This window comes from Pygoscelis adeliae, unplaced genomic scaffold (assembly GCF_000699105.1).
Source record: "Pygoscelis adeliae isolate BGI_AS28 unplaced genomic scaffold, ASM69910v1 Scaffold145, whole genome shotgun sequence".
In the NCBI taxonomy this organism is placed as follows: domain Eukaryota; kingdom Metazoa; phylum Chordata; class Aves; order Sphenisciformes; family Spheniscidae; genus Pygoscelis; species Pygoscelis adeliae.
Window position 1 is genome coordinate 963,229 of NW_008824866.1, and position 25,244 is coordinate 988,472.

The window sequence follows — 25,244 nt, forward strand, 5'->3', positions numbered from 1 at the left end:
TATTAGCCTATGCTAACACTCAAAATTTATAGAACATAATACAAAAATACCCACAGAACCCAATAAAGCCCAGAAAGCAGTACTCTTCGTGCAATTTACTAACAAAAATCCCAATCTCTGAATGAACTGCACTTTGCACTCCTGTGAAATTATAAGGATGTGAAATTAAACCAAAATTACTCTAAAAACTTTGCAAAAGTACCACGATGAGACTTGACTGCTGTCAATTCTGTGGTTTGTTACAAGTAAAATGTTTTTAAATGCAAGCTCTGCATATTAACCTGTACAGTCTTCTATCACATATTAAGCTTTAGTAATATTTTTGCAACCCAATTTAGTCTGCCATGATGCCTGTAAAACAAACCTCTTGGTAGAGAAACTGAAAATATATCCAAAGTATCCAAGAGTCTCAACCTTTACTCCTTAAACACTCTAATCATGGAAAGTTTTCATTTTACATGAGGAATTAGAGTAGTTACATTTGTTTATAGCACCAGAAGAATCCTGTGGTGGTGAACAGTAAATAGAACACAAGTCTCTGGTTTTAAGCTCGAAGTACCTCTTGAAACATTGTTCCTTCACTTATTTCCCCTGGAACCTTGTGAAGATGCAGTCACAGTCTAAGTCTGTTGATTCTTGACAGGAAAGAATATATATTGTCTTACACCTAGCTCTGAAGGTAGCTTTCACTGCCTTGACAAACACTGAAGTCAACAAATATGAGTGTGAACCCTTAAGTATAATCAATGAGAAAGATGATGCTGTTTAAGTGAACATGTTCAATTTTCAGAGGATAAATATACAAATTTTAAGTGAGTTTGAAGTAGGACTGGCAAGTTAAATTACTAAACTGCTGTAACAAAGATAACTTATCTGTGATGTATTAGCAGTTCTGTCTGCCCCTATCAAGCAACATCCCCCAGTTTTCCATAAAAATTTAATACAGAGAAATTCTCATCTTTAAACTGATGGATTGAAAGAAAAAGTAATAAAATCAGAATGGTTGGAGAGTAACGGGTAGAATAAATGAATCTGGTTATGTTAATATGGACAGTAGGATTCTATTTGACATATACAACTTAAAAGGCAGCTCACAGGCAATGGAAGAAAAAAATAATTTCAGAATGCACTCACTGACCTTAAGATCCACACAAAACATCTGCAAACACCTGTTAACCATAACCTATTAATCTTGACTTAGAGTCATTGCAGATACCAGAACATGAAAGATTTCAATTACAAAAAAGCTGCAGTCCTAGTACCCTCAGTTTGAATTTGCCTCAAAAAAACCCACTGTAAATTGACACAAGCATCCACAGACAACTTTAGAAGAATTCTATGTAATAGAAATATAATCTTTTAAAATTGTTTTAACAAAATCTCAGACTGAAAGCATAATAATCATAAAAAGCAAATCCAAAGCAAGAATGACTGAAATAATGCCTTCCCCTTCTCTCCGATTCACCTAGTCAGATTCAACTGAGCATTTAACATTTTGTAAAGAATGTAAATTACGAATGGCTGTCACTACAAACAGAAGCAGGACGTATTCCGAGCATGAGCTATTAAAAGCTTTTTCATATTAGGAAAGTACTTGTTTTCATCTATTCGAACATGATTCAATTGCCAAGTGAAGCGCAATCTGCTTTTGCTATTTTTACAACAAATCTGTTTCAATGTAATTCTTCAAAAGCTATTTAAGTAACACAGAAAACTCCAACCATCCTCAGTTTGTAAATACCATCTCACTCAAACCTGACTCACAGAGTAGCTCCACCTACTGAGTCCGAGGCGTTGATACTTACCATTTTACATAAATCAAGCTACGACACTACTTCAGAAAACCACTATATTCTAGTAGAATTGTACTTTAAAACAGCCTAAGAGAAAACTTCAATTTCTCTCGTTCTCCTAGCTAGCTATGTCCACCAAGGGAGCTGTCTTTCAAAGGACAGGAGGAGAAGGCTTCCCATGCAGAGGAAAGTTCCTCCTGGAAGCATCCCTACAGTACAGAATCCTGATTTGACAGAAAATAAATAATTCAGGATAAATACTTTCCATGTATTTCATGCTTTCCATAAATCCAGCAAGACTATGTTGTATTCACAAGTCAAACATCAAATAACTCAAATTAAAGAAAATACTAGTAAGAGAAGGATTACTTTAACTCTTGAGAAACAACAGTAGACAATCCAACACGATAAGGAAATTCATTTCCCCAAAATAATTTTTGCTTAAGACACTAATACACAAAAATAAGGTGATTTTGTGAATTCCTCACAATTGCCTTTCAGACTATCCAGAATTTGTTCCATTTACCTGTGCAGGAGAGTTAGCTTCTTCACCCTGCTTCTTCTTTTTCTTCTTCTTTTTCTTGGATTTGCCACTTGTAGAACTCTGAAGAATTGGCTCTGCTTTTTCTCTTTCATTATCTGAAGGCTTCATATGGGAATATAACGTATTTAGCATTTAAAATGACAATGAAACATGCCTTCTATAGACTAAACACAAATTAATAGCTATAAGGAATTTAATTGCATATAAAACTATAAATGTACACAATCTTATCTGTTCAGTTCATTTTAGGAAGACCATATTCTTTACATGCTATCTGGTAATATAGGTACAGGAGTTGGGACTGAAAAAGGCAACAGAGCACCATGTACTGGTGGCAAGGAAGTGCTGTTTTTCATACAGAGAATTAAGTATTGTTAAGAAGTATTTATGAAAACAGGTCTAAATCCTCTCTTAGTCTGCAACAATAAGGTAATCCTTATATTATGGTGAGCCAGTAAGATTTGACATGGAGCTAAGTGGCTTCTATTTTCTCAATAACAACATTCAGCATTTTCCTTCTCTGTGTACACGTTAAACACAATTGTGCTACTCTTATCAATGTAAAAGAGATGAGAGATCACCTTTATCATCACCCTTAAGTTACTTTAAGAAATAGCAGTGGTAAGGGCAAAGTCTTGGAGCTAAGGAGAAAATATCACCTTTTACCTTCTGAACATCAGGTATCTCTTCAGGTTGAGGAACAGAAGCAACTTTTTCTTCATCTACCCAGTTTCCCCACTCTTCTGCTGGTGCATTCCAATCAGAGCTGGGATCAGATGAAGAAAGTCCATCTACAAAGATTAAAAAGATTTTCAGGAATATGTCCTTACTTTACAGGTGCTCTTTGACAGTTTATAAATGAAAAAAAAAATCTATGCCTAAAACCGCTTCTTGATATCAAGATATAAATATTCATTTCCTGTATTTTTGAAAAAATGTAAATATTCTAATGATAGGTGGAAGAGTTTCATAAGTAATGAGTAAGATGGTTATTTTACAGAGCAATCGGATTACTAACTAGTCACAGCAGCAGCTAGCTAGATGCAATTGCTTTGAGATACTTCTCTAGACTATGTGAAGAGGGACAAATTTAAGAGTTGTTCTCTATATTAAACCTTCTTCCTAGTTTGTGAAAAAATCAAGGTGAACTGTAACACTGATCAATCTTACCTTAGTAAGAATCCTTTACAAGTGATATATCTGAAAGTGTTAAAACTTACTGAGCCAGAAGTCATCTTGTAACACTGACATTTAATAACCTTATTTTTTCTAACACTCTAAGTCCCTACTCCATTTTGCTGTCGTTCATTTATGATGGCACATATTTATGTTGTCACCCAGGAATGACAGATTTAAAGGGTCAGTTATATAAAAATTAAAAATATCTGAAGGGAAGAACTAAGCCTTAGACTGTCCGTTTAATAGAAGCCAATTAGCTTCTACTAATTAGCCAATTTAGCAAGCCAATTTTAAAACAGACCCTGTAAAAGATCATCTTTCATTTCACATTTATATTAACATCACAAATATTTCTCACCCTCGGTCTACGCCAAACTGAAGGAGAAGAGGCAAACTTGGTCTACCAACTACAGCGGGATTCAGTTTAAACATTTGAAAATTAAGTCAAAATGAAAAGCAGTAGTAAACCCAATTAAATTTACTGGCAAACATTATGAAACCAAAAATACACTAAGAGATCTTAAGATTACTTATAATACTTTTCCACCTCTTGCTTTCATATAAAAATATTACTTCAATTACACTTACTTTGGACACTAAAATTTACCAATTTGAAAAAACAATTACTGCCCAGCATCAACACTTTATGGTTTATCTACTGCCGTCTCACTAGTTGCTTAAAGAAAAAATCCATTCTTTTTTATTCATAATAAAAATTAGTAGCATTTGTACATACAGTTAATTTCCTTGTCCTGAACCTGATAAAGCAGCAAGGTGTATCTCTGTATCACATTGGCCTAAACTTCCATTATTTCCCCACTTCTATTAGCGTTCACTTCAATTAGTTGACATCTATGACCGCATTAACAGAAGCTATAGCCATAAACATTCTATGCACAGAAATGTGAATAAATTGTGCTTTTGATAATACGTAAAATTGATTACTTTCAAATGATTAACTGAGATGTGCTTCCCTTATCCTTAAAACAGATAAAAGACAAAAGATAAGTTTCAAAATGATCTGGTATCAGAGCAGTCATGCCAAAACTGGCAGAATCAAGGACTGCATCAATCCATTCCAATTTTGTAGTCATTAAATAAGAAGTTGTTCTTAGAGAGAAGGCAACATGCAAGGCAGCTTTTCTGGTCAACTTCTTGACCAATTTTTCAGGTCAATGACTTAATGAGAGGCACTAAATTGTTTTTCTTAAACATTCTTAGATCTGACTGGATAAAGATATCAGTTACAAGGCAGTTCAAAAAGTGAATTTAAGGCTGAAAGCTTTCTTCACAGGTACAGTTTCACTAGTAAATACTTAGGAATGACTGTAACTTTATTATACAACAGCCCTGTTTAGGGAGAGACTGTGCTAAGAACTACAAGAATATTTTAAAATTGGCAGGGAGGGGAAAGGGGAGAGTAAACACCAATTTTACTACAATTCCCAAGTAATTTCAGTGATTTCTATCCTGCATATGCTTTTCTATACACGTAAGAACTTCCTAATGTTTGCTAAATGAGAAATTAAGTTAAACTAAATACAAGTCTTATGTCACATTAAGTTTTCAGTAACAAACATGTAAAAGCAAACTCAGTGCTCAAATACAATCTGCTAATAGTCTTTTGTAGACTTGCAGTAGATTTTTCTCATCATTTGCAGTAAGACTGTTTTAATTGATTACTAGATTTTCTAGCAAAAGCCAGAACTACCTTAAAATGCACAAGCTCTTTCACTTCTTAGTTTCAATATCCAAGTATTTTTCCTAACAATTAACCATTTTCTATTATTGTTTGTCAAAATATTTCTTCCTGCTTTCTTCAAACTGTCAATTAGCTTTACAGAAGTGAAACATTCCAGGTTTTTCTTCAGATGCTCACAACTGGCTAATACAAGCAGCTAATATAAGTAACTACGCTTTAAAGTAACGGTAATTAACAAAATTTTGCTAACAAACATTTTAAAGGAACATACTTAACCCAGACCATTCGTCATCAACAGGGGGTTGAGCATGACTTAAATCCCACTGAAAATCAGAAGTACCAGCCTGAGAAACTGACTCACTGTTGGATCCTGAAAGGGAATAAATAAAATTGTACTTGTAAGTTAACAAGCTTCCTGAGTTTTCTTGGGTAAAGAAATTCTAACCAAAGTAGGAAAGGAAGACAGAAGGCTTAAAGAAAAAAAATCTGATTCTAAGGACTGCACAGGACAGGACAACTACAAGGCTCTTAAAAGTGAGATGTATTCAGAAAACGAGGGAACTGAAGAAGGAAGACAAAATTAAGTCAGGAGAAAAATATGGAAAAAAAAAGGTAAGAAGGGTGAATAACAGCAGTCTATAAGGCAGTCTCCTCAAACTGAAAAATACAATTAAGTTTTATGGGTAGTAAAATTATTACCCTGTATCAGTAAGAACTCTTAGAGGGAGAAGCTTAAAGAAAAGAGTACTAGAAAGAAGCCTGATCAATTGCATTGCAGATATAGCAATTAAATTATTCATTACTAAGAACCCAATTTTCATTTCAAGTAAAAGGTGTCAGGAACATAAAAGAAGCATGACAAACAACAGGAAGGCCAATATCAGTCACAGTAACAGAAAGTGTTAGACATCTAACATCATTATTTTAAGAAAAATAAGGTATCAGCAAACAAACCATTTTAGAAAAAATAAACCCCAAGAAACTAAATTGTGAGACTGAATATTACTTTATGATGAGACTTTCAAATGAAGTTTAAATAGGACTATAGCTACCTGGGTGTCTATTTTAGAAACACCACTGCAAAAGATACCTCAGATAACAGGAACCTTGATACGTTCTCATTTTTTGCTAGCCAGTCACAAGTCAGAAGTAAATATTTAGTGTAGTCCCTTTGCACTAAAACATTGCTGCCTAATGTGCAAAGATGACGAATATAAATCACTGTCTTCACACTTCTCTTTCAATTGAAGTTGGACTGGTGGTTTTGCAGATGAATCTCAGATCAGTCTGTTGTCTCACTTTATTAACTAAACTTTAAGTTTTAGCCTAGAGACCGAACTTGAACTCAAGTGGCTTCGCTGGGAAATGTTATTAAAACTCTCTGTACAATTAAGACTTTGTTTCTTCTTTTTCTTTAAGACAAGGTTTCTGTAAGTTTTTATTAAGTGAACTGTTCTTTGGAAAGTCTGATAAATTAGACCTTGGCATTTGTAACTTCTTTGTTATCCTGGCTCAGATGTGCACAGAGAATGAAGCACTCATGTGAGCTGTAGGACACTGAGCTCGAGTTCCACAGTTAAAAGACTGTAAACTGCAATGGAAGTAAACATAGCCGAAGCGCATAAGCACTTGGCCGGCTACTTCCTAAAAGAAAATAGCCATGCCAAGCTCATTAGATAACGGGAGTGAGTAAGCAAGCAAGAGCAGAAAACCTGACATACGATCCCTTTATTGTATTATAAATCGCTGTAGCACTTATGTCAGTAGTTTAACACACAAGCTTTGTTATGAAGCCAGGTTTGCACTCCATAGCAATTTCACCCTTCAAAATAAGAAACACCCAGAGCTCAGCTTTCCCACCCGTCATACAAAGAAAAGACTCAGGACTTCAAATCTTGCCTATGGAACATATTTTGAAGTAGCGCTTCAGTTCCTCGAAGGGAAAAAACCCAACCATCATATAACAAACCTCCCAGAAGATCAGGGTAAACAGACTTTCCTAGAAAGCAATCTTCAGATCTCCAACTTGAGACACAGCAATACTGAGCAATCTCTTACACCCATTATTTAGACTCAACACACAAACAGGAAGGCTAAATAAGAAATATCACCTTCGTATTGATCTAGCTTTTGATTATCAATTTAAAACAGTCACTTTATTGCATAATTTGAGCATAACAAAAAAGCTTTCTAGGCTTTCATAAAATATGTCTTCCACTTGTTTACAGTTACCAGTACTATTTTCAAAGAACAATGAGAAAGGTGCATATTAATAACACTTGGTAAATTCTATTTCCACCTGGTGGGGTAGAAGAGAGTGGAAAAATCTTTGGAAGGGCATACATACCAGAAACTCCAGGAGTTAATCCAAATGAAGAGAAAGAAGTAGAATTCTGTTCAGAGTTATTAATCCTTGCATCCACATTCCAAGCAGCTGTGCGGGAAGGGGGGGGGAGGGGGGGGCAGGGAAAGAAAAAGAACTTCACACTGCTGGCAATGTCGAAAAAGTTAGCTATTTAATTACGAATAGGGTCAGAAAAACAGTGGACATTCCAGCCATGTTAACATTTCACACAACTGAGGGCATTATTTTGCTTATTACATCAATCAGTGCTGCTAGAGATGTGACTGTATGAACACTCATACTGAGACAATTTTCAAGCTTTCTGAGATCTTCTTCCCTCTACAGCCTTTTCTATATACAAACTTCTCACAAAGGAAAAGTAAATTGTGTTTTGAGCCCCATACTATTATTCTTCTTCCCATTATTGCAATCATCTAAGTTATTGAAAAGCATATTAACTCTGCACATGAAACCTAGCTTGGAGCAAACTGTATATATGTTAAAGAACAACTGACTTCAGAACAATTTTTGACAAATAGGAGATACTGCTTAAAAATTAATATATACTTGACTGTTAAATGTAAGGTAGAAAATAAGCAGAAATAATCAGTGGCACTAATATGTCAAAAGAAACATCTGGTTAAAATTACATTTATTTAGTTGGGGGGGTGGGCACTCAAAACTGGACAGAGTATTCCAGATGCGGTCCAAGAAGTGGATAATCATGATCCCAAATCTACTGACTCCTGTTAACACAGCCCAGAATACTGCTGGTGTCCTTTGCTGCTGGGGACTATAGCTGCCTCATATCCAGCTTGGTGTCCACTAGGACCCCATATCCACAGAGCTGCTCTCCAGACAGTCAGTCCCCAGCTAGGAGTGCTTCCTACCCAGGTGCAGCACTTCACATTTGTCCTCGTTGAACTTCCTCAGGTTCCTGTTGGCCCATTTCTCCAGCTGGTTTAGCTCCCTCTGGATGGCACCCCTGATCTGGACTGTATCAACTGATTCTCCCCTCCCCACTCAAGTTTGGTGTAACCTGGGAGTCTGATGTGAATGACACTGTTGCCTCCTCCAGGTCATTTGTAAAGATGATAAACAGGACACCTAAGTACAGAGGCCTGTGATATCCCCCCCTTGTTACCAGCCTCTAGGCAGAGTATGACTCACTACTACTACCTTTGAGCCTGACCAGTTTTTCAACCATCCTAACTTGGATACAGTAATACTGTGAGAGACAGTGTTGAAAGCATTACTAAAGTCATCATAAGAGACATCCACTGCTCTCTCCTTGCCCACAAAACTAATCATTTTACCAGAAGCAAATCAGCCTGGTCAGGGACGATGCATTCTCAGTAACAAAAACAGGAACAAGCTGGTCACAGTCACTAAGAACTACCTTATTAGAATATACAGAGGAATACAGCTAACTAGAATATGAAGAAAGCCCTTTGCCTCTACTTGGCAATAGTAAAGCTTCCAATGGCATAGCAGGTCCAGCCTCAGGCACCGCATTTCAAGATATGTGAGACAAATAAAAGAGGTGTAGATGAAAGCAACGTTGCTGACTACAAAGGAACACTGCTTTCCAGAAGAGTCTAGGATCACTTAGACTGAACAGTGGGAAGGACCATGTTACAGCATCTACTAATAAGTTGAAGATTGGTGCCCAGAGAGAAACGAAGAATTCTCTTCTCCATTGTTATTATGGACAGTACAAGTGATAAAGGCAAAAAACTGTACAGAGAAGACTAAAAACAATTTCTAATGAGAAAAACAGTGTAACACTAAATGTCACAAGAGCTGAACAATCTTCATGCCTGGAGCCTAAACAAACATCCACCAAATTCAAACACAGTTGATCATGTTGGATCAACAGAATAGACTTATGACCTGGGTTTTAAGACATTCATTAAAAAAACAAAGTTACACTTAAAAATTACTTAGTAATCACTTTCAGAATTTTAGGGAAGTGATATAAAAAAATTTGATTCCTTCACAGAAATAATTTTATTTCAAAAAAACCTCCAAAACCCCAGTTAAACTGTAAACAGAGACACAGATGTTAAGCCATCAGAACTTAGAACAGAAACTGCTTAGTTCACATTTCACTAGACCACTCCAAGATTTTTCTAAATATATAAACACAAAGTTATTTACGAGATTCACTACTAAAAAATATACTTATGTAAAAATGCTTAAGTGAAGCAAGTTTTCTTTGGAATAGCTTACCAATAGGAGTGAACAAAGAACGCTCTTTCCAGGGCCTGCCCACCAGGGTTACGCCCCAGTCCTTTCCATTTCCATTAGCATCTCCAGTGTCCTGGCCCCAAGCCGATGTCTCTGTCTTCCTCTTCCCAGCTGCAGTTGAGGGAACAGATGTCCATTTCTCCTCCCCTACACCAATCTGTGAGGAGATTTTTACAGACTTCTCATTCCAGCTTCCTCCATTTACAGTATGGCTTTCACTCAATCCTGGAGAAACTTAAATACAAGCATAATGAAAGCATTATATAAAATAAGAACTGGATGAAGAATTAAAATATTACTTACGTGCACATACACTTAACAATAAAAAAAAGTATAAATGACCAGCAGCTTTGCTACACCAGTGTGATATAGAACTGCTGCTCTGTCTCAGCTGATTTTCCAGTTCAGATGATATGCACCATCTGTCTACTAACTTGAAGAGCAAGGAAAAAAACAGCAGCAAACTGCACTCTCCTTCCTGTGTCCCTTTCTTTATAGGGCTGATATCTTGGTGAACCAGTGCCTCTAGATTTAAAAAAAAAAAAAAGGGGGGGGGGCGCATTTCCAACGTTGCCAGGTAATTTCTCTTAACAGAGTATGGTGATGATTTGTGGAAAGCCCAATGCGCTAAGTAGAGAATAAATTCTGTTTCATAGCTGCATACAGCAGTTCTCTAAGCAGGAAGTAGAAGAAATGACCAAGGATTAGAAAATGCTTCCCAAACACTACACAGAATTTGCAAAGAGCACAGCTATCATTGACTAGAGTCCATCAAAGTTAGAGGGGAAAAAGATCATAGTAACACTCTCAAAATAATTCATAAGCAATGTATTTTACGTTACATTAACGTAAAAGAGCACAAGTCTATCTGCAACAGTCTACCCTGCTGAGGAATTACTAGTCACAGCAAGTTTAATTTGTACTGTGAGAGGAGTTAGTACATTGAGACAAAGATCATTATAAAACTTTTTTTAATTATTTTTAATTTATGCCCCTATAAAACATAAAGGCTAATGGTCACCTGGTGCACCCAGCCTGACCTCCTATATATCAGAAATCTTTCTCAAAGGGCTCTGTATATCAAATCCTCTCTCTCTTTTTATATACGCAATGTAAACAACAGAAAAACTTCTCATCTACAAACGATGAAGAAATATCTGCATATTGCAAGTGTAACACTTAAACAGTCAGCCAAAACCCGACAGACAAGTCCACATCATATGCCAACAAAATTACAGACCAAATATTTCTTTCCTCAAATGAACTCATAGCTCAGGCAGCATGAACATACAACATTCAAGGCAGCCTCACCGGCAAGGAATTGAATAGGTGAAATATGCCTAGATTTTCTTAGACAAATCATTTCCAAACACAGACATCTGTAACTTCACCATTGCTGTACCTAAAAACACTGCCCTTTCTCTATACAACTCCACAGCACTAACATTGTTCATGTCAGTCAATGTCCTCTAAGGGTAACATGATGTCTTAGGGGAAGAGCAACAAAAATAGCAAAGAGACAGAAATCAAAGTGTAGCTGATAGAAAAACTCTTTTGCAACCTTGCAAAAAGACAGCTGAACTCCTGAAGCAGGAGCTTGATTATTCTGTGTTTATCGTACTACTCTCCCATCACAAATATTTACCTTCTATATGACCAGCAAGTTTTCACAGAATCACAGAAAACTAAAGGTTGGAAGGCATCTCTGGAAGTCACCTAGTTCCACCTTCTGCTCAAAGCACAGCTAACTTCAAAATTCACCACTTTATTCAATTTCTGGAAATCATGAAGGCTGATACTTCAAAGCATCTCTGGGCAATCTTACGAAGAGCTTTTTTCCTCATGGCCAGTCAAAATTTCCTTATTGAAACTTGCCTCCTGTCCTCCCATTATGCATCTCTGAAGAATACAGCTCCTTCCTTCTGTGCTATGGCCCAGGAAGTTTGCACGTGTAAAGCTCTCAAAAACTAGCAGAAAGTGATTCACTGTCTGGACCTGGGTGCTTTTACTAACTCATTTGTTGACTCGTTTAATTGCACTGACTACTTTTCATTAAAGCAACACCACTAATGTTGGATGTAAGAAACAACCATCTTGATTTCATTATGCCAAACTAATTCACTTCGATTACTATAGCAGTATCTCAATTAGAAAACTGCTAAGATTCACTAGTTGATCAGTCTAAAAATAGCCAAATATTTTTAAAATTATGTATATGACATAATGTCATGTATATTTATTTATAAATGTACATTTATATTTACATACTCTCAAAATGAATGTATTTAAAGTATGCCTCTCAAAGGAGTATGTGAAGAACTGAGTAACTTGTGTATACAATCTGAAACAAATGCAAACTTTACAATAACCAGGACTGGTATCTTTGAGCTCTTTGCAGTCTTTCTTTGAGCAAATAATCAATTCATTAACACAAAAAAGTGAGTAAGTTTGAAAAGCTGGCATGAAGAAGTTTGAAGTGGAGCTTGAGAATAAGCTTTACTGTTCTGTAAGTAACAATTTGTATAATAGGTAATCTGGCTGAAAATTCTAGATATCAAATCCTTCTTCTACGTGTAACAGAGACTGTTTTCAACCTGTTAGGAAGCAACTGCAACTTAGAAGTATAAGATTTGCATAGCCAAAAAAGCCACCTGCATAATAAAGTTCCACACCAGTAACCACAGAAAATCCTGCAGTGACAATTTGTTTTCACTTCTGTAAAACACTTTTCTAGTTAATTCGGATGCCTAATAATGAAAGCCTTTTACCTTGTGGAATTGATGATTCCCCCTTTGCAGGTTTAGAGCTGCTAACTTGCGCATTCAGAAGTGCATCACCTGATTAACAAGTAAGAGGAAACAGAGCTAGAGTAAGTTTTTTCAAAGTAGCAACACCTGTAAAAATCTTCAAAAAGAGTATCCATCACTGATATTTTAAGGAAAAAAAAAAATCAACACCCCAAAGTGAATTAAGACATTTCCAGAAAACTTAAGAATAAAATTAAAATGCTCTTTTTTTTATTATTTATGTTTATTTTGCAGACAGAATGAACTCAAAACTGATTTAGGACCTATAAACCAAGTAACTGCAGATTTCAAAGAACTCTAGCTAGCTTCCCCAAGAATGGTGAGCACAATCTAAAACAGAGGCTGACATTTTCAAGCAAAGGGCAGCTCTAAGTATTTCAGAAATATATAGCTATTTCTAACTTCTACCTTACCGTGAAAACACTAGATACAGCTGAATTATTTTCAGAGTAGTCTGGTACAAGGTGATACGTAAGAATATACGATGCATAAAGGACTCTGGCTAGAGAGGTTACAGTAGTTATGGCTAGCAGAGTATATAGAGTATATAGACAGTGGGAATTACCATTTCTTGAAGCTGCATGTGTGTAAGCAGACAGAAAAAAAGAAAACAGGAAACAATTGATCTAGTCCTCAGTGACAAGAACAATGCACTCAGTCAAGATGCAAACAAGTGTCAATAAAAACACCAGATAAGGCATGCAAATTTCAATACATTTTTACAAGGTACCAGACAGTTGCTAGGTTCAGTCTTTTTGTCACTTTGCTAGAACATCAAGTTTCATCTAATTAAAGCACCAAATGTATCAGTAGGTTAAAAGTATGTTAGAAAGCTAAACTGTGTCTTCAGATTCTTTTAGCTTCTTAAACCACTTCTCAGTTGCAGCCAAATACGAATTCCTGCGCCTACACATGGTTTAAACCAGCCCATGCAACTTTCTTCTGAAAGAGTAGCAGCCATAGAAGCTAAAGCTTACATTTCCTTATTGAATCCTTAGCTATAATAATTAATTACTAAATCTCAGCCAGATATGCCCCACCATTATGAACAGCTTTAGTACAAGCACTACTAAATCTGCTGGAAAAAATGTCTACATGTTAAGCAGTGAATGATCTGTAAAGAGAACTCATGGGCATAACCTTCCCACAAGGAAAATGTTCAAAAAGTTAAGGAGTTGGTGCTGCCCGCAGCAGTGCTGAGGGTGCCTTTGAAGTTTCCAGAAACATAAAGGGCAGAGTCAGCAGAGCACAAGTGAAGGAATGGGGACATGTGCCTATGCAGCTGTGCAGCTACTAACAGAGCAGCAGTGCGGAGGCCAGCGTCTCAGCCACTTACTCCAGAACATTCTCTCCTGAGCTTCCCCAAAAGTGTGGTTCAAAAAAAGGGGGAGTTTTACACAATGAAAAATACCTTTACACAGCTTGAAATAATTTCAAGAGTTATACCTCCAAATATACCTACCATACATCCAAAACAGAGTCACTATTTAAGCACTTAAGTAAAGTTATCTTTCCAGAATAACGTTCAGAGACCTATCAACCATCATACCTTTATTTTTTCTGAGACCAACCGGAAGCGATGGTGTAGGCATCAGTTGTTCAATGGATACAGTAACCGTATTTTCCACCCCTTGGAGATTTGATTCTCCTGAGCCACCGTCAGTCAGCACCTTGTCTCGCTTACGCTGCTGTCGTTTCTCTCTGTTACTGATTTTAGTTTCCCAGGTTCCTAAAACATCCCCCAAATGAAAACATCACTATATAAGTCAAGAGAGCAAAAAGGAAAGTTTTAGCTTGTTTCATATCAAGCTGAAGTCTGAGTACAGGTTCAGTTTAAAAATCACAGATGTGGCAGTTAACTTCAACATTAGTTTGAAAACATGAACAACTGGCCAAAGGTCTAGATGCAATGCTTTGCTTCACAGAGCAAAACATGAACAACATGAGGGCCCTACTATTCACGACTTCTCAGTTTTTCTAAGTTTAACTTAAAAAAAAATCAGTTGAAGTTATTAAATACTGTTGTTTCAAAGATCAGACTTCCAGATACAATATGTGACTATGGAGTTATGACAAAATTAGTTTCTTACGTTTCTTCATGAAGGAAAAACAAATAAACAGCATTTAAGCCAAACAAGGTCTAATTGCATTTTTTTGTGTGTGCATTCAGTACCTTCATCAACTTCCTTTCCATCTAGACGGGACGTATCCTGAACTGTTTTAGCATCTCCCTTTGATTTCTTTTTTTTCTTTGACTAGAATAAAACCAAAACATTATCTTAATAATTACTTAGTGATCACTTGTCATAGTGATTTAGAATTCCCCCTCACTGAAATACAGGAGTAAATTTGAAACAGATTTTCCTGAACAACCCTCTGTATGGACAGTCCTTTAGAAAGGAGTACTAGACAATACTAATTGCTAAACACAAGTTAAGACTATTGAAGCAACATAAAAGAGTTATGCAGTACACAAACAGCAGGTGGAGGGAGCAGTTACTTATGCTACAGAGCACAAAGCCTGGTGGAAGAAGCTATGCTGACAGCACCACAGTCACAGAGGAGTAATGAATTGTTTGGCAGGCAGATCCCACTCTGGCAAACTTTGTTTTGTACAGAAGCAAGTATAAAGTTATACATGGAGAAATAAATAATGCCAGTGACTCATTTAAAAAAAGTAGGTAAGAGAATTCCAGCTTGGAAAATTACTTCAAAACAGTAACTGTGATTAGAGTCCATATTATACAGTTTTTTTCCCCCAAGGCTTCACCAGTTATGGCTTCTTGGCTATACAAGCACAGATAAACAAAGAGGAACAGAGACGACTACTTCTGCAAGCAGTTTTGGTGCAACAGGTAGCAATATAAAGTGTTAAAAAGATAACACTGAGAAAAAAAGATGAAAATGACCCAAGATATTGGGAGAGAGTATACTGCAGAAAGCTTTGGAGTTTAATCTTTTGGTAAGCTAAAGTGATGGCAAATTGACTTGACTACCTTCTTAGAAAGAAAATACAGTACTGAAAAGCTTTTCAATCTAGTGAAGAAAGGTGTAAGAACCACCGGATAAACCTGAACGAAAAAACCCAGACTTTAAGAAAGATGGTTATCCACTCAAATTTATAAGAGGAACTATTCACTGATTCACTGTCTCTGGAATATTCGAATAAGGATATTCTAAGAATGCTGGATGTCTTTCTGGAACACATGCATCTGCCAGAGTAAGACTAGTAATTGCCAACTTCATACCCGAGTTCAAGCTATATGATCTTCTAGTCTTAGATGTCCAAGAAGAGTATAACAATCTCTCTAGAATTCAGAACTGGTAACAGCTGAATTATCACCACAGCTGCAGCAGATATCCTGCAGGCCCACAATGGCATGCAGTTCACATGCCTTTGAGTTAGCATGCCCAAAAACTATCATGTAGCTTCAATGTAGGTATTGAAAGCAGTATAGCTTGTTAGTGCAGCACCAGAGACAATAAAAATTTCACTGCTTATATGCAATGCTGTGCCAACACACCTATAACAGTTAGGGAACTGACTTGAACAGTTAACTCATGGTTTACTGCACTAGGGGACCCACAATACGGATGCACCCAAACTGAATTATCTCACTTACTTGCTCAGTAGACTACCTTTACCCACATACCAGCTATCTAACTTCTGAAAAGTCTCCAGAAGAGAAGGGCTGGTTTCAAAAGCAACCTGAGAAGAACTGGTTCTAAGAACATGAACAAGCCAAATTATTTGCCAGAGCACCTTCTAAGGAAAGAATTAAAAAGGAAAGTGAAAGACAGCATGAAAAACAGTTATGAATTGCTTCTTGGAGCTCAAGCAGAGGAAAGGTTAGTAAGTTTGTACCTACATCTCACATTTTCAGCTACACTGAGAATGGAAGTTGAGGTCTCAGAATCTCCCACCCACAAAGCTGTAACTGCCCAACTGTCCTCTGGCACTAAGAGAACACCTGAAACGACTTCAGAAGTCTCCCAGATGGCAGTTTAAAATGACTGTTCCGCCAAGTTATAACTCCAGTTTCTTAAATAAATAGCTCCTACAGAGGTATCGACATCAATTTTTACATTTCTCATGAAGACAGCAAAATGCAACAGTTTTAAAAATAAGTTTGTTACTAACAAACACTGTTTATAAAACGATCAAGAATTCAAATCTTGAAAATACATTTACTTTCCTAACCTAAGTTACTAGAACCTGATCTGAGAAACCAGAACCATAATTAGTTATCCAATTTACTCGCCAACTGCCAAACTTAGTGCTGTAACAGTCGCTATCTCAGTAACAAACTGACTGAAACAGCAAGACATGCTAAAGGTTACTGAGTTACTGAGCAAGCTAGCCGATCATTTTGCAGAAGCCTATTCATTCAAAGTGTCACCTTCTGCAACACAGAAAGCTGCCAGTGTTGGCTCTGCCACCAGCCAAAGAGCACATGAGGAACTCAGCAGGCCTGCCAAAATTTAAGTCTTTAAGATGCACTGTCCCCCATGCAAGAACAATAGAACAATAAACCTTTCTTCCTCATAATCAACGGTCTGTTTATTTCTAGTATTCAAGACAAGGCAGTTGTGTGTTTGCAAACAGAACAGGTAATGAAGTTTTAACATCCCGCAATCCCATCCACAGAGTCACTTCTTTGATACAGTCCCTTACACTAAAAACTAAAAAAAAAAAAACAAACCGCCCCCATATTGTGCAAATCACTAAAATAGAAAAAAGGGAAGAAACTATTCAAAATGTCAAGAGAACCGTAAACCCTATGAACAGCCACAATCCAGCCATTCCCCTCCCCCAAAGCAGAACAAGAGAATACAACTTAAATGACCATCCTGAAAAAACATGCATAAAATTCACAACCCTGAAGCAGCTAAGAAATACAGAAACACAAAGGGAGTGAGATTTTCACTGAAAGCATATATTCAAGCACAAAAAGAAAATCATACCCTTCAGGTCATAGATTATATATATTCATATATCTACACACATACTACTTAAATCCCACACATTGACTTATACCACCCTTCCCAAGCTATACAAAGACACATACACAGGACCCCTCACAATCTTCTCGGCAGGTTTATAACGTTACAAATGCAACAGATGCCCTGAGAGGCTTAACCAAGTAATTAGATGCCTGTAAAGTTACCTGCAATTTAAAGAAAGTTCTTGGGTATGTTTTTAATTGAAGGGTAACAATCAACTCCTGAGGCAATCATGCTTTGTCCAGGGTTCCCCAAAGTGATATGAAAACATAATCAGTTGAATAAGCATCCATATCTGTATAGTGGTACTGATTTCCTGGAGCTGCAGCTTCAACTTAACATTTTAAAATTCAGATCACTATGTTTGCTATTTTAAGGTAAAGCTCAAGTTTAGCATTTAAACACCTTACCTACTTAGAAACCTGCTTGAGATAAAGTGAAAGCTGGGAAGAAAAATACAGTTATTCCTTCAGGATCAAATTTTATTATGTTCTTGAAAAAAACCCACAAAGTCAATCTGATATGCAACACATGGAAAAGAGAAAGAAGTGTGCAGCATGAAATTTTAAGGCAAAGCCATTTCACAGAAAAGTCTTTATATTTGCCAATGCTAAAAATGTTTAGAGTCCTATAGCCAATTAACAGGATATAGTCTTTTAGCCAACATACCAACTGCGAAAGAAGTTATTATAAGATAGTCAAGTAAGTTAAAGCTTGAACGAGCTAAACAAATTATAATAATCAACTACTGGTTTCTGACTATGCTGAATCATTTATTTTTCCAATACTCCTCAGTATAGTTAGAACAAATATATTTTGTTGAAGAAAATCAATTAGAAATCCATTACAGTAGGAAAATTTAAAGCACAACGTTAGCAAAAGAACCAACCCAAAAATTATCGTCAAAGGCCTATCATAAATATATCCACGTTGCTTACAAATGATAGCATTTATGGTAAGGCTAGAAGAATTAGTCCTCACAATGCAAAAAATAACATTGCCATTAGTATGGTTACCTTTTAGATAAAGCTACAGACAAAGCTTTGAAAAGATGTTTTTAATGTAGCCGTTCAATTTGCATAACAAAAAGCTCACACCAGACTTCAAAGCCCGTATTTGTCATCAGAAATTGAAAACTCTAATCACTAATGGATATATTTGACAAAAGAAATAAGCAGGCACATGGTCTTAATCCTTTGAATAGTAGTCCCCCAATTGGTAGACCATTTTCAAGCCACTTAACAATACTATCATTATGTTGCATCTCTACAGAAGCCAGCGAAGATGAAACACAAACTTAATTTCTGTAGGCTTAACATTTTCACACGGCGAACAGTGTTTAGTTGGGGGGGCGGGAAGGGGAGTTTGCTTGATGCAAACATTCCATGATAAGGCATGATCTCAGAAGTTAAGAAAATACTACTTTAGCTCTTTCCAACACCAAATTAGATTAGTACTCTTCATAGTAAGAAAGATGCCTCTTCACTTAGTAAGTAACAGGATTTCAAATCACAAATAGAGTTATTAGACATTGAAATAACACACACTAAACTTTGATATTGTCGTTTCATATCCATAACTGACCTTTTCATTCTTCTTTTCTGTGTCCACAGGCTGCTTTATATTTTCTTTACGGACAGTTTGTATTACTTCATCCTCAGATACATCGAGGAAAGACCGTCCATTAGGCTGTGTGAACAATAAAAAATTTGGAGGAAGCAGGTGAAGCAAAGCTCAAATTACACTATTACTGAAATGCAACTATTTGTTGACTGAAAAATGCTCGCAAGATTATTAAGTAAAGCAGACAGAATCATGGATTGGCACTCAAAGTATCTACTGCAATTCTGTATTTACCAAACACAGAAATGAGAAATGAAAGAAAACAGAAGTCTCCTCATTTCATCTCAATCCTACCCAACACAGGAATTGCTTATCAAAAGGTAAATTTCTGAAAGTTAACAGCCTTCAGAACAGCTACAGTTCTCTGTAGCTGTTCCAAAAACTGATTCAGAACATACAGTTGTATGTGCCACAAATTATCTAATTAAATGAATGCATTCACCACTTTATAGCAATTCAGCAACAGGCTGAATTTTTAAAATCATTTCTACCTTGACCAAATCTCTGCAATTTCTGCCTCTGCATATCCCTCACAGCTCATTTCCTTCATAAGTTAAACTTCATAGTAGCACAGAAATTAGAAGTCAAACACGAAGCATGACTAAGCATGACATGCCCTTGTTCTTTTCAGACAGACTTGATTACAGTCGTTATGTCAGTCTTCCATTTCCCCCTCACATAATAAAGGAAAGAAAATTAGCATGTATTATTTAACATACAAAGTTAAAACTCTGGACAGTCATTAAATTAGTCTTTAACATCACCTTTGACAGCAATGGCATACACCTTAGCCTATATATTCCCTATGCAAAAATGTAGTAATCTTTTAAAGTCATGTTTATTGTTAACAAAAAGCTATGACTGAAGTTACTGTGTTTAACTGCAGAAAAGATGAAAATAAGCAAAGCATTATACAACTGTTAGGCATTAATTTCACTGAGTGAAAAACAATTGTCAAGAGTTGTAATTGATACTGAGTCCACACAAGTTTCATATTGATTCACATTCATAATGATTCAGATAAAGACTGAAAATTAAGATATTAAGCATAAATAACTACTTCATAGTTGCTTTAATTTCTGCAATTTCTTTTTAAATAAAGTTCAAACTATATTATCTTTAATTATTTTTGTTATTAAAAAAATCAAAAGCTATTTTAACTCTGCATCACATGAACCTGATTGCTTTAAAGTAAAACAAAGGCCATATTACAACTTAGTGTGACATATTCCTTCAAATATCAGATCTGATCCTCAATTTAAGTGGTACAGGTATTTAAGTCTTGTCTTGCCATGTTATATTATGCTTACAAATCACCCTTTGCATGCTTTCACCAGTGCATAACATAGTATTGCTTACTGTAGTTACCCAGCATGCCAACTTCTTATTTTGTAACTATTAATAGAAATTGAAAGATCAGGTCACCTAACCCTTCTTCTCCTGCAACAATCAGCTTTAAACTAGACTCTTCATACCTAAGATGCAGTACGTTTCTCTCAGCGTTCTGAAAATCAAGTATATTTTACAGATCTGTGTCTCAAAACTCTAAGTTCCTCTCAACGAAGCTCACAGTACTTGATTCCACAGGGATACCGATGACCTGATATTCGATCCTGAAAACAACCCGTTACCAAAAATCAGCTCTTGAACACCTCTATTTTCTCCAGATTCCGCACAGCCATGTTATTAGTGGTGTGATGTCTTTCAATCCATGTTAGTACCCGTGACTTTTAAGATCTTAAGCTGGAGAAAGAATCACTATTTCTAAGTTACTTAGCAGTAGAGTCAGAGAACAGATTTGCTGCATCTGGTATTGGACTTGTGTCAAAAAAGTTTAGAGCCAACTAACTTTTTTAATTCTGTCCCCTGCTTTGGTTCTTTGCTATCACATATATACCTTAAATTGAAAACCACTTTCTTAATCCCTCTCAAAAATTCAATAGATAAACGTTTTAATCTTTAATTTCAAAAAAATTCAGCTGTTTCTCTGAAGTAATAAACTAATTCATATCCATTAAGAACCCTCTGGAAAAATTAATCCACATGACTGTTTAAAATGCTGTCTGATCATGTAAACAATAACCATTAGAAATATGTTTAAAAACTTGTACTTTGATACATTTCTTCCTGAACATATCCCTGAATTGTAACAGTCTCCTTTTAAGTGGACACTTTCCACATTTATATTCTGCCCACAGATGAATCATAGAAATTTAACCAAAATTCATGTGACCATTTTTGGATATACCAAAGATAGTAACAGAAGCAGGAAAGAAAAAAGCTTTTCTATAGTATTCAGAAATGTTTCTTTTAAAAGACAACTACAGCCAAAAAGACTAAGTATAAAACTTTACAGTAATATATTAAACATCCACTGACAATATGAATTCATTCAAATTGTGCAATTTATTATTTGCCATATTTTTTCCCCTCATCCTAAAAGCTATAGGGAAGATGCAACAAGGCAGAAACAGTGCTGTCAACACTACTGATTTCTGAATGCATTTCTTGCCTGATGACCTTAAAATCCCGATATTTAAATAAACTTTTTTCACACACATTCGTTTGAGGACGTTAAGATAATCCAAAAGTAGAATAAAGGTTTTGCTGAGACTGTTAAAATGAAAAATATTGTTCTTCAAATATGGCATAGCGCAACGGATAACTCGGTTTCACACTTCAAACAGCAGTAATAAAATTGCTGTCATTTGAGTCTTACAAGGCCATATTAGCCAAAGTCCTTAGTTACACATTATAAAGATACGCCTATTTAGAATATCTTTGGCCAATGAAAGAATCTGTTTACCCATATTATTTTCTGTAAGCTTCTCTTAAGAAAGAAACCAAGCAATTTTCACTTGGAGCACTGGAGAATCCTACAGCCCTACTTCTCCTAAAATTTGACAAATAACATATACACAAAAACAACATGCGAGTATCAGTTGAAAGTTTATGCAGTCTATTACTAAGTGCAATAAGCATAAAACAGTCATAACCTGAAAAGTTCTTTCAAGAAGACCAAGTAGGAAACTTTCTGAAATGAATGCAAATGCTTTTACTAAAATGTGTAGCATTTACTGTCCAGGTGTACTTCAAACAATAGGAAGTACATAGCCAATTTGGTATTTTCTGCAGCTACAAACAGATGGTATGAATGGCTTTCTAAATCTGTAGCAGAGTACAGAAGATGGTTACTCTCAAGTTTCTATAGTGTTTTGCAGATCGTACAGAAACCGTGTAAGAACAGTTTCACCTTTTTCTGCTGAAGGTTTAAAAAGTAGAAGAGAGGCACAACAATTATTCAGAAGGGAAAGGAATTAAAATTAAAGATCAAGAGATTTTTGGAAAGGAAAAAAAAAAATCTTAACAGGGGCCAAAGAACTCTGTGACAGGAGACAGAGCTCTGCCCCTGCCAGGAGCTAAAAAAAAAAAAAAACAAAAAAAGAGGCTTCAGGTTTACTGCACAGAATCTAAAGTAAGGCTACCATGATACTATCTTGCACCAAGCAGCTGGAGAAAGCCAGAACTGGCTCTGTAAACTACAGTGTTAATGACTGCTAAACCATTTCAGCTTCATTTTTTTCCTCAGTCTGCCCACAGCAAGTAAATAAACAGAATCTCATAGTTGCTACTGTATCCAGTCAATGCAGTGCTATTTAACTAAACCTATTTTACTAAAAATATCAGGTAAGTTGTACCCTGCCTATACAGGAACTGAATAAAGCCACGTGCAAGAAACAAAGCAATAATACTTCCTCAGAAAGGGTACAGTGAAGAACACTTCTGATCCTGACGGATGAGAGTTATGCCATCCCCTGCCATACGATGAGCTCAGTAATTCTGTATTAAAGTGCAGATGTCTAATTAAAAGCTGTAGGGTTAGTGTGCTCTTTAATGCTACAGACCAGTTGCTCTAAGCTTTCTGAGATGCCCTCGGTGGAAATCTAGACCCTAGCATAGCAAACCCTGTAGTAAATCTACTGATAATAGGCTTACTCTTCTCCCTTCACAGACCTCAGTATTAGCATCACAGCATACAAAAACACAAGATGAAAATAACTAGGCAGCAATCAGTAAGAATTTTTGGTGCATCTTTAAATTTCCAATGTTATTTTGAGAATTTTTCATGTGAAATCGAAAATATTGGGACATGCTAATACAGGTCTCTATGAACTTATCTTGGAAAATGAGCATGAGGCAGGCCTCTTAAACTTTGCCACTGGTATAAACTTATTTGCACTACAGTTAGCGCGTTTTCTTTTTGGAAAAGTTTTTTTTTTTTCACCTTTGTATGGAAATAGTGAATATGAAGTACTATAAAAATAACTTTTAAAATCTTAACAACACAGAATGACACCTTGACAGCTGAAAAACAGTTTTACTCTTTTGATTAGGAAAATATTTGCTCTTACATAGCCTTAACTTTATTTTGTACCTGAGTAAACCAAGCTTGAAACAGTATAAGTATTTATATTCACCAAAAATGTCAGTTAGTTAAGTTTTATATAAAATTAATACAAAGGTTGCTTCTATGAAGCCCTGCACTACAGAGCATTGTCAAGTTAACAGTGTATCTACCTCTTCACTTTATCTTCTGTTGAGGCATTTTTTAATGTCTTCAGTGATGACTTGCAAGAGTTTATGGTTTTATACTGGAGCTTAAAGAAAATAAAACAAGCAAAATCTGAATTATTTCTAGGATTAGTCTTTGTTTTCAAGAAGGCATAACAGATCTACTAAATCTTGAAGGATTTGCTGTTCAAGATGGCAAAAAAAATTGCATCTTCAACATGTCTTCTCCAAAATGGAGACCTAGCTACACTGGAAAGATTCTGAATCACAATGCTTCCTCTTCTTGGTGCTCAGCATTCAGTCTCTTGCAACTTCCAGAATCAACTTCAGTAGTTCACTGCTCAAAGACGGGTTGGTGGCGTATGCAGACTTGTTTTGTTTTAAGATATTCTAGCCTTAACTTCTCATTAAAAAAATACCCAGACATCTCAAGTCTTAATACTGCCACAGACTCAAATGAAGGTACAAACCCATTTTCTCTCCTTTTTCTGGTCATTAGGTAAACAATTCAGATTTTATAGAACAAGATATAATTAAAAGACACAGTTAGAACAGGCAGGGGACATCTGCTGCACTTTCATTCCTATAATCCATTTGGACAGAAATAGGATTACAAACATACTAACAATATAAAAGCCATAGAAGCAATCCCTTCAAGACCCAAAACTATGATAACTGGAAGCTTTAAAAGGAAAGTCGGTAATTTCTGCATTCTACTTATTTTCTCATGAAGTGCACATATACTGTCAAAGATAGAAGGTTCCCACACCACACACTGAGAATTTTAAAAATACAAACAAACCGGGAATGATCTGTTTTTAGGGGGCTGCTAAGAGACAGATTTCCTTATTAAAGGAGATGATCCTTACTGTAACAACTAAATCAGACGTATTTCTACTGAGGCAAGCATACCACAAAACCGATGTTAACATATTCTGTTGAAAAGACACAGCAAAAAGCCTTACTCAAGTTTGAATCATCACAGCATTTACGGGGCTTACAATGCTGCTTCCAATAGTCTATACCTGCCTGGACTGCAACTCCTGGCTTGAATTTCTAAGCCATATTAAGGTCTCCACTACCGGTTCCTAACCCCGTAAGCATTCGATGAATAATAATGAAAAAATAATGTTTTCATATAATTCTTGTTTCCATTAAAAAGCTTCTTAAAAGAAACGAAGCGTTTTCCTCATCATCCAGGACTATTAACGTGCAATTTCCGTGTGTGCGCGCTGCTCCTCCAGGTTTTCAAAGCAACCGAGTAGCCCAGACGACACGAGACAGCTCCAGAGCAGACAGTCGGGGCCCTCCCATCCCTTCCACAGGCAAATATCACCCAGGTGAATCGCACAGCGGCTCGGGGGGGGAGCTCTACGGCCTCCAGACCCTGCGGTCGGTCCTCCTCCTTCTCACCGGTGCCTGTCTG

General features: G+C 36.3%; 1 protein-coding gene across 1 annotated transcript in view; it reads right to left on the reverse strand.

The window, feature by feature from the left end:
- The window catches only part of MTDH (metadherin), a 38,572-nt gene that overhangs the window by 8,804 nt on the left and 4,524 nt on the right, over positions 1-25,244 (reverse strand). The window contains exons 2-10 of the mRNA XM_009324442.1: positions 19,208-19,312; positions 14,793-14,874; positions 14,169-14,348; positions 12,581-12,649; positions 9,795-10,046; positions 7,566-7,652; positions 5,490-5,588; positions 3,004-3,128; positions 2,320-2,439 (exon numbers count right to left, since the gene is read on the reverse strand). Of these exons, the coding sequence (XP_009322717.1) occupies positions 2,320-2,439; positions 3,004-3,128; positions 5,490-5,588; positions 7,566-7,652; positions 9,795-10,046; positions 12,581-12,649; positions 14,169-14,348; positions 14,793-14,874; positions 19,208-19,312 (1,119 nt within the window). The remainder of the gene's footprint in view (positions 1-2,319; positions 2,440-3,003; positions 3,129-5,489; positions 5,589-7,565; positions 7,653-9,794; positions 10,047-12,580; positions 12,650-14,168; positions 14,349-14,792; positions 14,875-19,207; positions 19,313-25,244) is intronic.